The 12,381-nt window shown below is 41.2% G+C and overlaps 1 protein-coding gene across 3 annotated transcripts; it reads left to right on the top strand.

Moving 5' to 3' along the window:
- The first annotated feature begins 114 nt into the window (after positions 1-114).
- Positions 115-12,187, top strand: smg9 (SMG9 nonsense mediated mRNA decay factor). Of its 3 annotated transcripts, none has more exons than XM_080471753.1 (13): positions 115-588; positions 685-759; positions 1,621-1,855; positions 1,976-2,073; positions 2,173-2,285; positions 3,099-3,210; positions 4,001-4,096; positions 4,269-4,354; positions 5,619-5,725; positions 5,809-5,916; positions 8,683-8,808; positions 8,905-9,049; positions 11,675-12,187. In XM_080471753.1, exons 1-13 carry the CDS (start codon positions 445-447, stop codon positions 11,751-11,753), a joined length of 1,524 nt encoding a protein of 507 aa, XP_080327879.1. In that variant the 5' UTR covers positions 115-444; the 3' UTR covers positions 11,754-12,187. The 3 variants fall into 3 exon arrangements, with proteins under 3 accessions (XP_080327879.1, XP_080327881.1, XP_080327880.1); XM_080471755.1 differs by having other exon boundaries at positions 184-588; positions 1,636-1,855; XM_080471754.1 differs by having other exon boundaries at positions 280-588; positions 1,627-1,855.
- Positions 12,188-12,381: the final 194 nt, after the last annotated feature.

Below are 12,381 nucleotides of genomic sequence, written 5' to 3'. Positions count from 1 at the left end.
CAGTAAAAATAACAGTTTAAATGTGCTATTTATAATGTTTCATTTTGATATGCTTAAAACTCTATACTTAATTATATGAGTGATTGAACTTACAACAATAATAAAATACTGACACACTCTCTTTTTAATATATAGGAACTGTAACGTTGTTACCATGTGTCGGAACGACCTCATTTAACGGACGAACAAGGTGCGTTTGATAGAGGTCTCCAAAGCGCCTCCAACGGGCGGAGCTCGAAAACTCCTGCGTCGCACAGTCACCGGTCAGCGCTGGTGTACGAAACAGACGTCCAGTATATCCGCTTCAGCCATCGTTGTTTACGTTGAAAGAGGAACGATAGAGTTGAACCTATAAGAATATCTATTCCTACAGCATTATTTTCAGGTCGTTTGGCCTACCACCGTGCTCCCACTGGCCTCAGCCTCAGCCTCGCTTCCAGCGACATGTCGGAGTCAGGACACAGCCAGCCCGGCATGTACGGCCCTGGACGCCGCAGGAGGCGACGCCGCGACAGAGATGTTGGACCTCCGGGCCAAAATCTGTCCGGTCCCAGTCGGGATCGGGATTACCAACCAAGAGAGAGGAGGGTAATGCAAAACACCATCCGGTTGTCACTAAGTTTCACATTTTGTTGACCAAAATAAGAAATTCAAAGTTTGTTCTGTTGTTGTTGATGTGGTCAGGACGGCAGCGAAGATCCACCAGGTATCCTCATTCAAAAGACACCTATCATTCTGGCTAAGCCTCCTGGAGAACGGGTACGTTTACCTCTGAGAAATATCTCACTGCAAATCCCTGGGCCTCAGTTGTGGGAAAGGTTTGAAAATGGGAATAATGAAGACATACAGTATTTTTATTGAATGGATTTTCAATTGTTTATTCAAGGTTGCATAAATTCTTCGCACAACAGAATGAAGCCCTGTTTTGATTAATGTGTTGTTTCCGACTCAAAAATGAAGTTCCACAAAATGTAGCAACGTTTTATATGCTGTCATCTCCAAATGTCATCCATCCATCCATCTTTTATGCCACTCTAAAACAGGATAGAGTGACTCTATACTGTTCAGGGGAACCGATCCCATATAGAAGGCGAGGGCAGAGCGCACCCTGGACAGGTCTCCAGTCCATCACAAGACACAGACAGACAAACACACACTAATGTTCCCACCTGAGGGCAAGTTAAGGTCACAAATGACCTTGCATGGATCTTTTTGGACTGTGGAAGGAAACTGGAGTTCCTGTAGGACCCACACAAACTCCACACAGCAAGACCCAATCGTTCTCGCAGTGCACTGTGCAGCCCAAAATGATGCAAGTGTTGCATGATGTGAACATTTCTTGAGAGTACTCTATTTAGATAGTGAACACTTTTTATTTATGCAACACTTTTCACAGATAAAGATTACAAAGTGCTTCACAGTAAAACACAGACATACAATCATTTGCCCTCGTGCTTTTCTCCATGTTCATCAAAATCAAAATTACATTTCCACTGTATGTGTATGGCGTGGAGCCTCAACTGAGTGCAAGTGGGGAAAAATGCAGTTCATATCCACGAAGCATTACTTTCTCTGTTTGTGTAGTTGATTGGTATGTGCTGTTGTTGGTCTCTGTCCAAGGCAAAGCTGACACAGACTGCGCCTGTCAGTGGAACTCCAGTCCTCGAGAAGCCCATCACCCTCATGAAAGCCAGGGACGATGGAGGGAAGCCAGGAGCTCCTCCAGACGCAGCAGCTCAGTCCTCTGGTCCTGGACCCTCCAAGATGGAAAGGGAGGGCCAGCGGCCCACCCAGCCCGTATACCAGATCCAAAACAGAGGAATGGGGGCTACCGCATCGAGTGGCGCTGTGGACCGTGAGTCATTCTAGTATCTTATAAAAACCTGTTTATCACTAGTTCTGTATGCAACAACGCTGGTTAACTTATGTGTGTTAGACAAAATGAAATTGAATCTTGAATCTCTTCATTAAACAGCCATGGTTGGTCAGTCTAAACTCATCCCTCCGGAGAAGATGAAGCACAGCATCAAGCTGGTGGACGATCAGATGAACTGGTGTGACAGTGCCATGGAGGTGAGTTCACGTTCAGGGGATTTGGTTGAAAAACTCTTGATTGATTTAAGATATTGTACCCGTCCACTAAGAACTGTCCTTGGCGCTGATGTGTTGCAGTTTTTGAGGGACCAGACAGACATGCTGGTCGTGGGAGTCCTCGGCCCGCAGGGCAGTGGGAAATCTTCCATTATGTCAATGTTGTCTGCAAACACTCCTGAAGAAGATCAGAGGTAAATCCGGCAGTAACACCAACATGAAGAGGAATCATGTGAACATGTGAATAAGGGCCTTGTCAGTGACTATTTAATGTGATTATCACTGAAGGGTCACAGAAAGTATAATCACTGTTGCGTAAACCTGTCACTTATGAGCTGTGGCTGTTTATTGAAGGCCACAGTTTAAAAGTTCTGTGGAAACCTTGGGTTATTGAACATTCATTTGTTGGATGAAAAATAACTTTTCCTTTAAACAAACCATTCTTACCTGTAGGAGCATCATCCCAGTTGCAAGTTAAGAATAATAAAAAAATAAAAAAAATCTGTTTATTAAATCATTCTAAATGTGCTGTTTTTGTACAGAAAGTTAAGTCAATTGAAATAGCGGCTTAATTGCAAAGCCCTTACTTACAAGCTAAGATGCAGGCCTTTCTACCACGGTATACATGAGAACAATAATGATAAACATTGTGCTTTTTGAATGATTCATTCAACAAAAATATCACTTGATGAGTTTCTGGAGATAAAGTGTATATAACTACTAAATGTTTTCACCAACACATCCTCCATTGTTGGTATATTTCAAATTTGGAGTTTAAACTGGGCTTTGACTAAATCTCTTCTTGATTCCATTCCCTATGTTTCAAAGTAAATCCTAAATGGATTTGTGAAGGACAATGATCCTGTTTAAATGTCTTTCAACATTCAGACAGGCGTCATCACATTATATTGAACCTGTGTTCAATATTATTCAATATTTTAGAATATGACCCTATAAAATGCCCTTTTATGCCCTTTTAAAATAAGCATGTGTTTGTATTTGACCAGGAATTACGTATTCAGAGCGCAGACTCAAGAGATCAAGGAGAGAGGAGGAAATCAGAGCACAGGCATTGATTTCTTCATCACGCAGGAGAGAGTCATCTTCCTTGACACACAGGTAAGATTGATTAGCTTCTGTCTCTCTCTCTCTCTCTCGAATCATGTTTTTTTAATTCAGTATTCAGTGTGGTACAGAGTAATGTTTGCCATCATTTTGTTTGCTTTGTGTTGCTCGTTACGCCACTGGATTTGGATTAATGTGCACTTTAGCAGATCAAGAACACGACTGGATGTACGTCTGCTCACTGCCTCGTCATACCGGAAGTCGTGTCATTCTTTTAGAACAAAATCTTTTAAAAAGCATTCCACTGACCGAAGTCGCATATGTTTTACCTTTTCTGTTTTAAAAAAAAAAAAAACTCGGTATTTTCGCTATAACATGGTCACTTCCTGGACACCATTGAAGTCAAAAACGCCATCATAGACAAGATAAAAAAAATGTATGTACATAAACGATTACAATAAAAATAATAAATGGTTAAAAAAGAAATAAAATAAAAACATTGCATAGCTAAGAGAATGCTAATGCAAATTAAAACAAATGTTTTTCTGCCTTTATACTACTAACATGTGGCGCTGTGATAAAATTGACTGATAAACAATTCAATATTTTTCACTCATCGCCAGTTTTTACAATATTTCATCATAAGAAGATTCAATAAAGTATCCTTCATTGTATTTGTGTTAGCACCATGTTGTCATTTAGGACATGTTCTGTCAAAAATAGTCCTTTAAAGCTCAGAAAAGGTTCAAACTTTTCAACACTCAAACACTCGGTCTGTTTTTCTGTGTACTGATGAGAACATATCTGACAGGTTGTAATGTCGGACTTTCTTTTTTTTCGTCAGCCAATGCTCAGCCCATCTATTTTGGATCATCTCATCAACAACGACCGGAAGTTGCCTCCCGAGTACAATCTTCCTCATACCTACATTGAGATGCAGGTATGTGGTTGGCCAGTAGGGGGCAATATTGACTACCATCACCAGTGAACGCTTGATGGCCCGATGGTGATTTCAAATGTGTGATTCAGTGTTTGATGGCGGTTCAGAACCACTTTTAATCGTATCTAAAAATGGCTAACACATTGGTTGTCTTTCTATGGTTTGTCCACAGTCGCTTCAGATCGCTGCCTTCCTCTTCACAGTGTGCCACGTTGTGATTGTCGTTCAAGACTGGTTCACCGACTTGAACCTTTACAAGTGAGTATTAGATCTGGGTCCATGTAAACTGACACTCACTGACCAGGCTCGGGACGACAGCAACGGGCAGCTTTCACAAATCCTTTGACCAGAGGTTCCTCTTCTCCCGAAGGAATGTGAAGCATTTCAGGCTGTATCTGAAAAGGATATTTGCCTTAAATGTTTCATAAGCGCGCTCACGTTTTTCTTTCAGTTGGTTGTATAAACAGTCAATCCAGACAAAGCCAGCCTGTGTTGCTGTCTAACAAGTCTGACATGCATTACACCATGGTCTGGTCACTCTGGTCACTTTCATTACATTTCAATTAGTTGATCATTATAAGTTGTATTGGGACAGGAAGAGGGCTCTCTAACCGACCTTGGGAAAAAAAGAAAAAGGAGTGGACATCACAAGTGTTATATTGTTCAAATTTGAGCAATATTAACACATCTGAGTGTAATTTAAAGGCAGGCTTGGTGGCGCAGTTTAGTCATGTGTTCAGCATAAAGTTTGCTTTAATTTGAGATGTTAGGGTTGTGAGCCTCACTTTTATTGCACATTTTAGAAAATACCTTTCTATCTCTTATCTATTTTGTAAAGCATAACAAAATGCAGCTGTAAAAGGTTAGGAGGTTATGGTGCTAAACAGGCCACTGTACAGCCTTGTCTTATCAAAATCAAGGAAGTAGGTTATTGCACCTTCAAACATTGTAATTTTATTGTTGCAGTTAAAGTTATTGCTGGACTCAGAAGCTGAGCAGCTTGCAGCTTCCTCTTGACAAGTCACAGTGATATTTCCAGATAAATGAGAGCTAGTTTTGTTTTTTATTTTAACCTATAACTCATTCGCTGCCTGTATCAGGCAAACCAATGGCAGAAGGCAATTTATCTTTTTAACTTTGTTGCAGCTGCTTCACATCTGGAAACCGTCGGCAACAACAGGGAAATAGAAATTTGTGTACATTTGCTCCTAAGCTTTTGCCACACAAGGTGAAGGATTACATTTTCATAATCATTTGAATTAGAACAAGGAGACCATTCAAGTTTAGTGAAATAAGGTAGAGAACCATGGTCTCAAATGCGAGTACTCATTCACTACTCATTTTGGGAGGAAGTGGTGTCGGTGCATCCCTAGTTTGTACATTGATCTAACATACATCCATGCTTGGATATTTATATTCAAATGGAACCTCTTGGGGCCATCACATGCTTCTGCAGCATCTTTATAAGTGTAATGTTTGTCTGGCTGTTGAACTTCTGTCGTGTGATCCTATCTGTGGACAGGTTTCTCCAGACTGCTGAGATGCTGAAACCTTCCACCCCGTCAGCAAGCCATGACAGCACTGGCTCCTCGGGCAATGAAGACGGAGCAGAGTATTATCCTCATATAGGTGCCTGTTGTAATCAGAAACACTCGGATCTCGCATGCCGGCCAAGGTCAACTTAAATCCGTGTTTAAATTTGTGTCTCACAGTGTTCCTTCAGAATAAAGCCGGACGGGAGGATTTCTGTCCAAGAAAGCTGAAGACCATGCACTTGGTGGTGGATAAACTAATGGCCCATTCTCATCTGAAGTACAAAGGTGAAACTCCAACACTGTCGGGATATGCCTCATGCTTTATCATGTTCTGTGTCAAGGACAATATATCAATTCTAATGTCTTAAGATATTTCAAACCTATATACGGTATACACCGAACAAAAAACATAAACGCAACACTTTTGTTTTGGCTCCCATTTTTCACGAGCTGAACTCAAAGATGCAAAACATTTTCTATATACACAAAAGACCTATTTCTCTCAAATATTGTTCACAAAGCTGTCTAAATCTGTGTTGTTGAGCAGCTCCTGGCTCTGATCCTTCTAACTCTGCTCCTTGTCCGTTTACACTTGACGAGTTTGAGCCAGTGACTTTGCAACTTTTAGGGGATGTGGTTGCACATTTGAAGCCCTCAGGTTCCCCCCGGGATGCTATCCCTCCTCATCGTTTTAAAGAAACCTTCCACAGCATAGGGCAGCTCATCCTCACTATTGTTAACTGCAGCCTTTCATCTGGTGTTGTTCCTGTGCTTTTTAAACATGCAGTGGTGCAGCCCCTTCTTAAGAAACCAGGCCTTGACCAGGCTGTCTTGGCTAATTTTAGGCCCATCTCCAAGCTGCCTTTTATCTCAAAGATTTTGGAGAAGGTTGTCCACGCACAGCTCAAGGACTACTTAGAGGAGCACAACATTTTAGAAGTTTTTCAATCTGGTTTTAAACCCCTTCACAGCACAGAGTCAGCATTGCTCAGGGTCTTTAATGACATCCTCCAGGCAAATGATCGTGGTGATCATATGGTTCTGGTTCTGCTAGACCTGACTGCTGCATTCAACACTGTGGACCACAGCATCTTGATGTACCGGCTGCAGCACCTGGTGGGCATCCGTGGTACTGCTCTGGCCTGGTTTAAGTCCTATCTGGCAGACAGAACCATGTGTGTTAGCCTTGCTGGCTCTGAATCCTCCTCTGCTCCTCTCACATATGGGGTTCCACAAGGCTCAATTCTAGGGCCCCTGCTTTTTTCCCTGTACCTTCTCCCACTGGGCTCTGTGCTCAGGAGACACGGCATCTCTTTTCACTGTTATGCGGACGACAGCCAGATTTATGTCCCACTTAATAAGAAAGATGCCTCCTCACTGTCTCCTCTCCTGTCATGCCTTGAGGACATTAAAGCCTGGATGGCTTTTAACTTTTTAAGTTTTAATGACAACAAAACTGAGGTGATGGTGTTCGGGCCCAGTGGCTCCTGTGAACCCCCTCTTTTTGACCTGGGTGCCCTGGCTCCACATGTGAAGCCAGTGGTTTTGAACCTAGGTTTTAGAATGGACAGTGATTTTAAATTGGACTCTCAGATTAGGGCAGTGGTAAAGTCCAGCTTCTTCCACCTCAGAAGGCTTGCAAAGGTAAAGACCCTTCGGGCACAGCAGCACTTTGAAACAGTAATCCATGCTTTTATTACCGGTACATCCCGGCTGGATTACTGTAACGCACTTTATGTTGGAGTCAGCCAGTCCTCCCTCGCTCGTCTCCAGTTAGTCCAGAACGCTGCAGCCCGCCTTCTAACTGGAGCACGTAAGAGGGAGCACATAACACCCGTTCTGGCGTCTCTCCACTTGCTGCCTGTGCATTTTAGAATTTGTTTTAAGATTCTTTTATTTGTTTTTAAATCTCTGAATGGTCTTGCCCCGCCCTACCTCTCTGAGCTGCCCCACCCCTGCTCGGTGCCTCCGGTCAGCTGATCAGCTTCTTCTGGAGGTACCGAGGTCCAAACGAAAGCTCAGAGGGGATAGGGCCTTTTCTGTTGCAGCCCCTCTGTTGTGGAATGAGCTACCACTGCCCGTCAGACAATCCCCCTCACTGTCCACTTTTAAAACTAATCTTAAAACCCACTTTTATTCCTTGGCTTTTAACCATGTTTGAGACTCTGTCCCTGGTTTTATTGTTGCCAATCTATTGTTTGTTTATTGTATTTCACTGTTTTTGCTCTTTACTGTGCTTTTTTATTTGTCTTTTATTGGAAAGCACTTTGGCCTCAGCCACAACTGTTTTAAAGTGCTGTATAAATAAAGCTGACTTGACTTGACTTGACTTCACCTTTGCCTGGATAATCCAGCCCACCTCACAGGTGAGGCATGTCAAGATGCTGATTAGACTGCATGAGTATTGCACAGGTGTGCCTCTTCATACTCCATAAGAACAAGACGAAAGTTAAGCAGTGCGGGGTTCTGTGGCTTCATACGTAGTTTACCACCATCCAGTATGGAGTGAATGAATAATGCAATGAAAAGCGTCTTTGAGTGTCCAGAACAGTGCTATATAAAACCCAATGCATTATAATTATTAAATCCCGATTACAGTATTCAACAAAACCAGATTTTTATATATTTTTTTCTTAACCTGAGGCCATGTTTATGACAATTTAAAAAGCAAAACATGTTGGCTTAAAACTATTTGGGTTGTTATGTGTGTAGAAGTAACTGATAATTCAAATATGTTTTCATCGGTGTACATGACTATTGGTTGGAAAATGTATGCCAACCTATCCAGTAGTTTAATATGGAGATTTCAGCAGTTTTTGAACAGTTATTAAATTCTAGGGTCCAACTACTTCTTAAAAGGCATGTTTAAACGGATTTCTTTGTTCATGAAACAAACAGATGTATTTGTGCCATTGGCCGACGCACATTGCTGATTTTGTACTAAAATTCCTAACTGACATTCAAACCACTGGATCCAGCACATTGTGTTTGATTTAACGGTCCAATGCACCGACACGCATGCTCAACCTGCACTTGGTGGTTTGTTTTCAGGCACATTGTCCATGCTTGACTGCAACATCTTCCCAGGCCTCGGGCAGGACTTTCTGTCACCTGAAGTCAACATGTTCCTGCTTCCTGTGCAGGAGATCGATGGGGAGGATAATCTCACGAAAGCAGGTTTTGAGAGAAGCTATGTTCTTGCCCTGAAAATGAAATAGTCCCGTTACGTATTGTGTGTGCGTGAGCAATTAGATTTGTTGTCTGATGTTTTAGGTTCGGGGACGTACCCGCTCTTCTCCCTGCTTCCCGGTTACAGAGGACACCCGTCATTCCCCACCATGATTTCAAAACTCCGCAACCAAATACTGGCGATGCCCCGCTGTCAACTGTCCCACACCATCCTCACGGAAAAAAACTGGTAAAAATCCATTATGTCTCTGGGCGTTTTCAATTTGAAACATGAGTTTCAAAAATGTTAGGATAGTGTGTTAAATTAACATGGATAGTTAATACCATTATAGCCTCCTATAGCTGGGGAGGTTTAACAATATAATTTAAGTATTCATTCACATGATTAAAAATGTTCTACTCAGTATTGGAAGAGTTCAGAGGTTCTAACAGATTAAGCAGGTACATGAATGTCGTTCTTAAACGTGTGTTTTAGTTTCTTTTTTTACCGACTAGTGAACCAGGATGTTGGTTTTCTTAAAATGGGTCATCAAGGTAAAAAAAAAAAAAAAAAACATCCTGCTTCTCTTTGCGGTAAAAAAGAAACTATAATTAACAAAAACACAATGTGTCTCATACACTGCAAAGCAAAAACAATATAGATACACAAAAAAGTTCAAAATAAAACAACAGAATCCACAATGGGTCTTTTCAGCGCCCATCAGCAGAGTAACTGGCGCTTGTCTCCTATCCCATATATTTGTACAGAATTACGTGTAGGTCCTCTTGAAAATACATTTTATATCATTTGGGTTTTTTTCTCTTTAAACCCATGGACTGAATTACTCAATATTTAACTGATAAATAATGAATAATAATGAGAATTCTGTTGATGGTGGTCTTGTGTGGCTGCAATTGCTCGGCCTATCTGAGTCCATAGCGTTCCAAGCCGAGCGCCGAAATCAAATCACCACATTTGAATGGGTGTCATGTTGGTATTCAAAGTGTCAGTAAAGCCATTCCAGCCTCGTATTAAGAATTGTGGTAACATGAAATTATAGAACAGAAGTACAGAAGTATAGAAGTTCAACAGACTCTGTTTACCGCAAGTGTAAATGCAAAGGTTTGAGGGTTTTGGGCCAGCATTTCATTTTATTGTTATTATCAATGATTGATTGATTTTTTTTATTTTATTTGTCTCCGTTTTGTATTGGTTTTCTCTCTTTGTTTTTGTTTGGTGATGTTCTGTGTTTATTCACTTTCTGGTGTTATATTATGAAATATTAATAAGTGATTAATGCAACAAAAAAATAAGAAATTACACAATTAGTACTGCGCATAAGTTGAAGGATTTGTAGTTTGACATCAAGTATTCACAGTTGTATGTCTTTTTTTGAAAAAATATTTATGTAGGAAAGATTAGAAACACTCAATAAAATCTAATCAAGATAGCTAAACACTACTTATCTACATAAGCGGTTCTCCTCTGAGCCACATGTCACAGAGGCTGTGAATTCTCAGAAACTGTTGTGGCTTTGGGTCTTCTGGACCACTTCCTGTCTGTACCTGTACTCAATAACATGTTCACTTCCTTTGCAGTTTTTCTGCAGAAAAAAAACCATTCAAGTGTTATGATAGTCTGTCTCTCTTCCATTATTATTTGTCTACATCTTGCCATTTTAATAGCGACACACTACTTTCTGCAGTACAACCCTGTTTTTTGGGTGCTCATGTGGGTCTGGTACCACAGAGTGTTCAGCAGCGCTGTAATGCAGACAGAGGGGGTTGAAAGTGATCCAGAAAAGTTGGAACACCCGAAAGAATTAGTAGCACCAACCGTTACCCTTTGATCAACCTCCATTGCTGCAGAGCAGCTTTCAGTTTTTAAGTAATTTTCTTGTTCACTGAAAAGGGCCTTTTTTTTTGCAACATTCTGAATTACTTTTCCGTTTTGAGTTAAATCGCTTTTATTTCAACATCTGGCAGTTCAACAATCACCTTTGTACCATTTCAAGCTCGTTCTTGGGCTTTTAGTAAATAACCTGAAATAATAAACTTTTGCCAGGTAGTTAATATAAGTGTGTGCTCATGTTCATGTTGTGTGTACATGTGTATGTTTTCAAATATTTGTCTGTTCAGTGTTTCTGTCAATTATTATGAATCAACTTTTAGTTGAATGTATTCTTCTAAAATGTGTTAAATAAGCAAAGGTTCAGTGATACTTGATGGGTGACTATTGCCACGACGCCTCATCAGTAGGGCAAAAGGAACTTGTCTCACGACGGTCTAAACCCAGCTCACGTTCCCTATTAGTGGCTGAACAGTCACAATGATAGGAAGAGCATCAAAGGATCAAAAAGCAACGTCGCTATGAACGCTTGGCCGCCGCGAGCCAGTTATCCCGACAGTAACTTTTCTCAAACCTCCCGCCTAAAACTCAAAAAGTCAGAAGGATCGCGAGGCCCCGCTTTCAGGTTGTATTCTTACTGAAAATCAAGAAGCGGGGCCTTTCCCTTTGGCTCTACGGGAGGATTCTGTCCCGCCTGACGTGAACTTAGGACACCGGCGTTGCTGATTTACCGATGTACCGCATGCGTCAAACTCCTAACCATGTAAGGAAAAGCTATTATGTATTAAATGATCGACTGTATGATTCACTAACCATGGACGATAGACAAGAGACCATTTAAGTTTTCAAGAAATACGGAAACCTTCATCATGTTTTTATCCTGTGGACCCACAGCAGCAGCTCATCAGGTTGCAGCAAATAACCAACGCCGCACTTAACTTGTTATTCATTATATTTATGAAATGGGACATTTTAGCAGGCCCATAAAGTTCATCCTCACATATTTATCCTGTTTTGCTTTTCCAGGTTTCACTATGCTGCTCGTATATGGGACGGAGTGAAGAAGTCATCGGCGCTCTCTGAATATAGTCGCCTGCTCTGCTAACCGCTGGGGTTTCAGTACTAGTACCACAATGGTACATTCTCTTCTCGCTCAACTGCTCACCACCACAGGGAAGCGTGTGGCTGAAAGTCCGAGCTCTATATTGTTTCCTGCAGGACGGACAATGGAAGTTGGGGTTTAATGTTTGTTCTTCTGTAAACCACATTTCAATGTGCAGAACAAGATTAAAATGAGTCACATTGATCGGCACTGTTCCACCACACGCAGAAGAGCTGTGAGTGACAGCAAACGAAAACCTACACTAATTTAGTTTTTCTTGAGAGCCATCAGTGTGGAATGATGTGTGGGTTTGTTTGAGCGGTCTTTGTGCAACACCGGGAAGAAGAAACATTAGATAATAAACTACAAGATTATTTCTTGAAAATGATTGAAGGGTCAATGTTATCGTGAGCAATAAAACGATCACATCCAAGGACATTATGTGTCTGATCAGATTCTGTTGAATATGTTTCTAACTGAAAATGACATTACGCAATAGTGCCTGTAACTTTTGTTTTATCCCGAAATGATACTCTCCATTCAGTACACCTGGGTTAGACTTTCAAATCAAGGATTGTAAAGGCTGGTTTCAATATTTGCAAGCCCAGCAACTGCTTTTAAAGCGCTCCCT

The sequence above is a fragment of the Lipophrys pholis genome, assembly GCF_963383615.2.
Source record: "Lipophrys pholis genome assembly, chromosome: 9".
NCBI classification, from domain to species: Eukaryota; Metazoa; Chordata; class Actinopteri; order Blenniiformes; family Blenniidae; genus Lipophrys; species Lipophrys pholis.
This window is presented reverse-complemented; position numbering and strand designations above follow the sequence as displayed.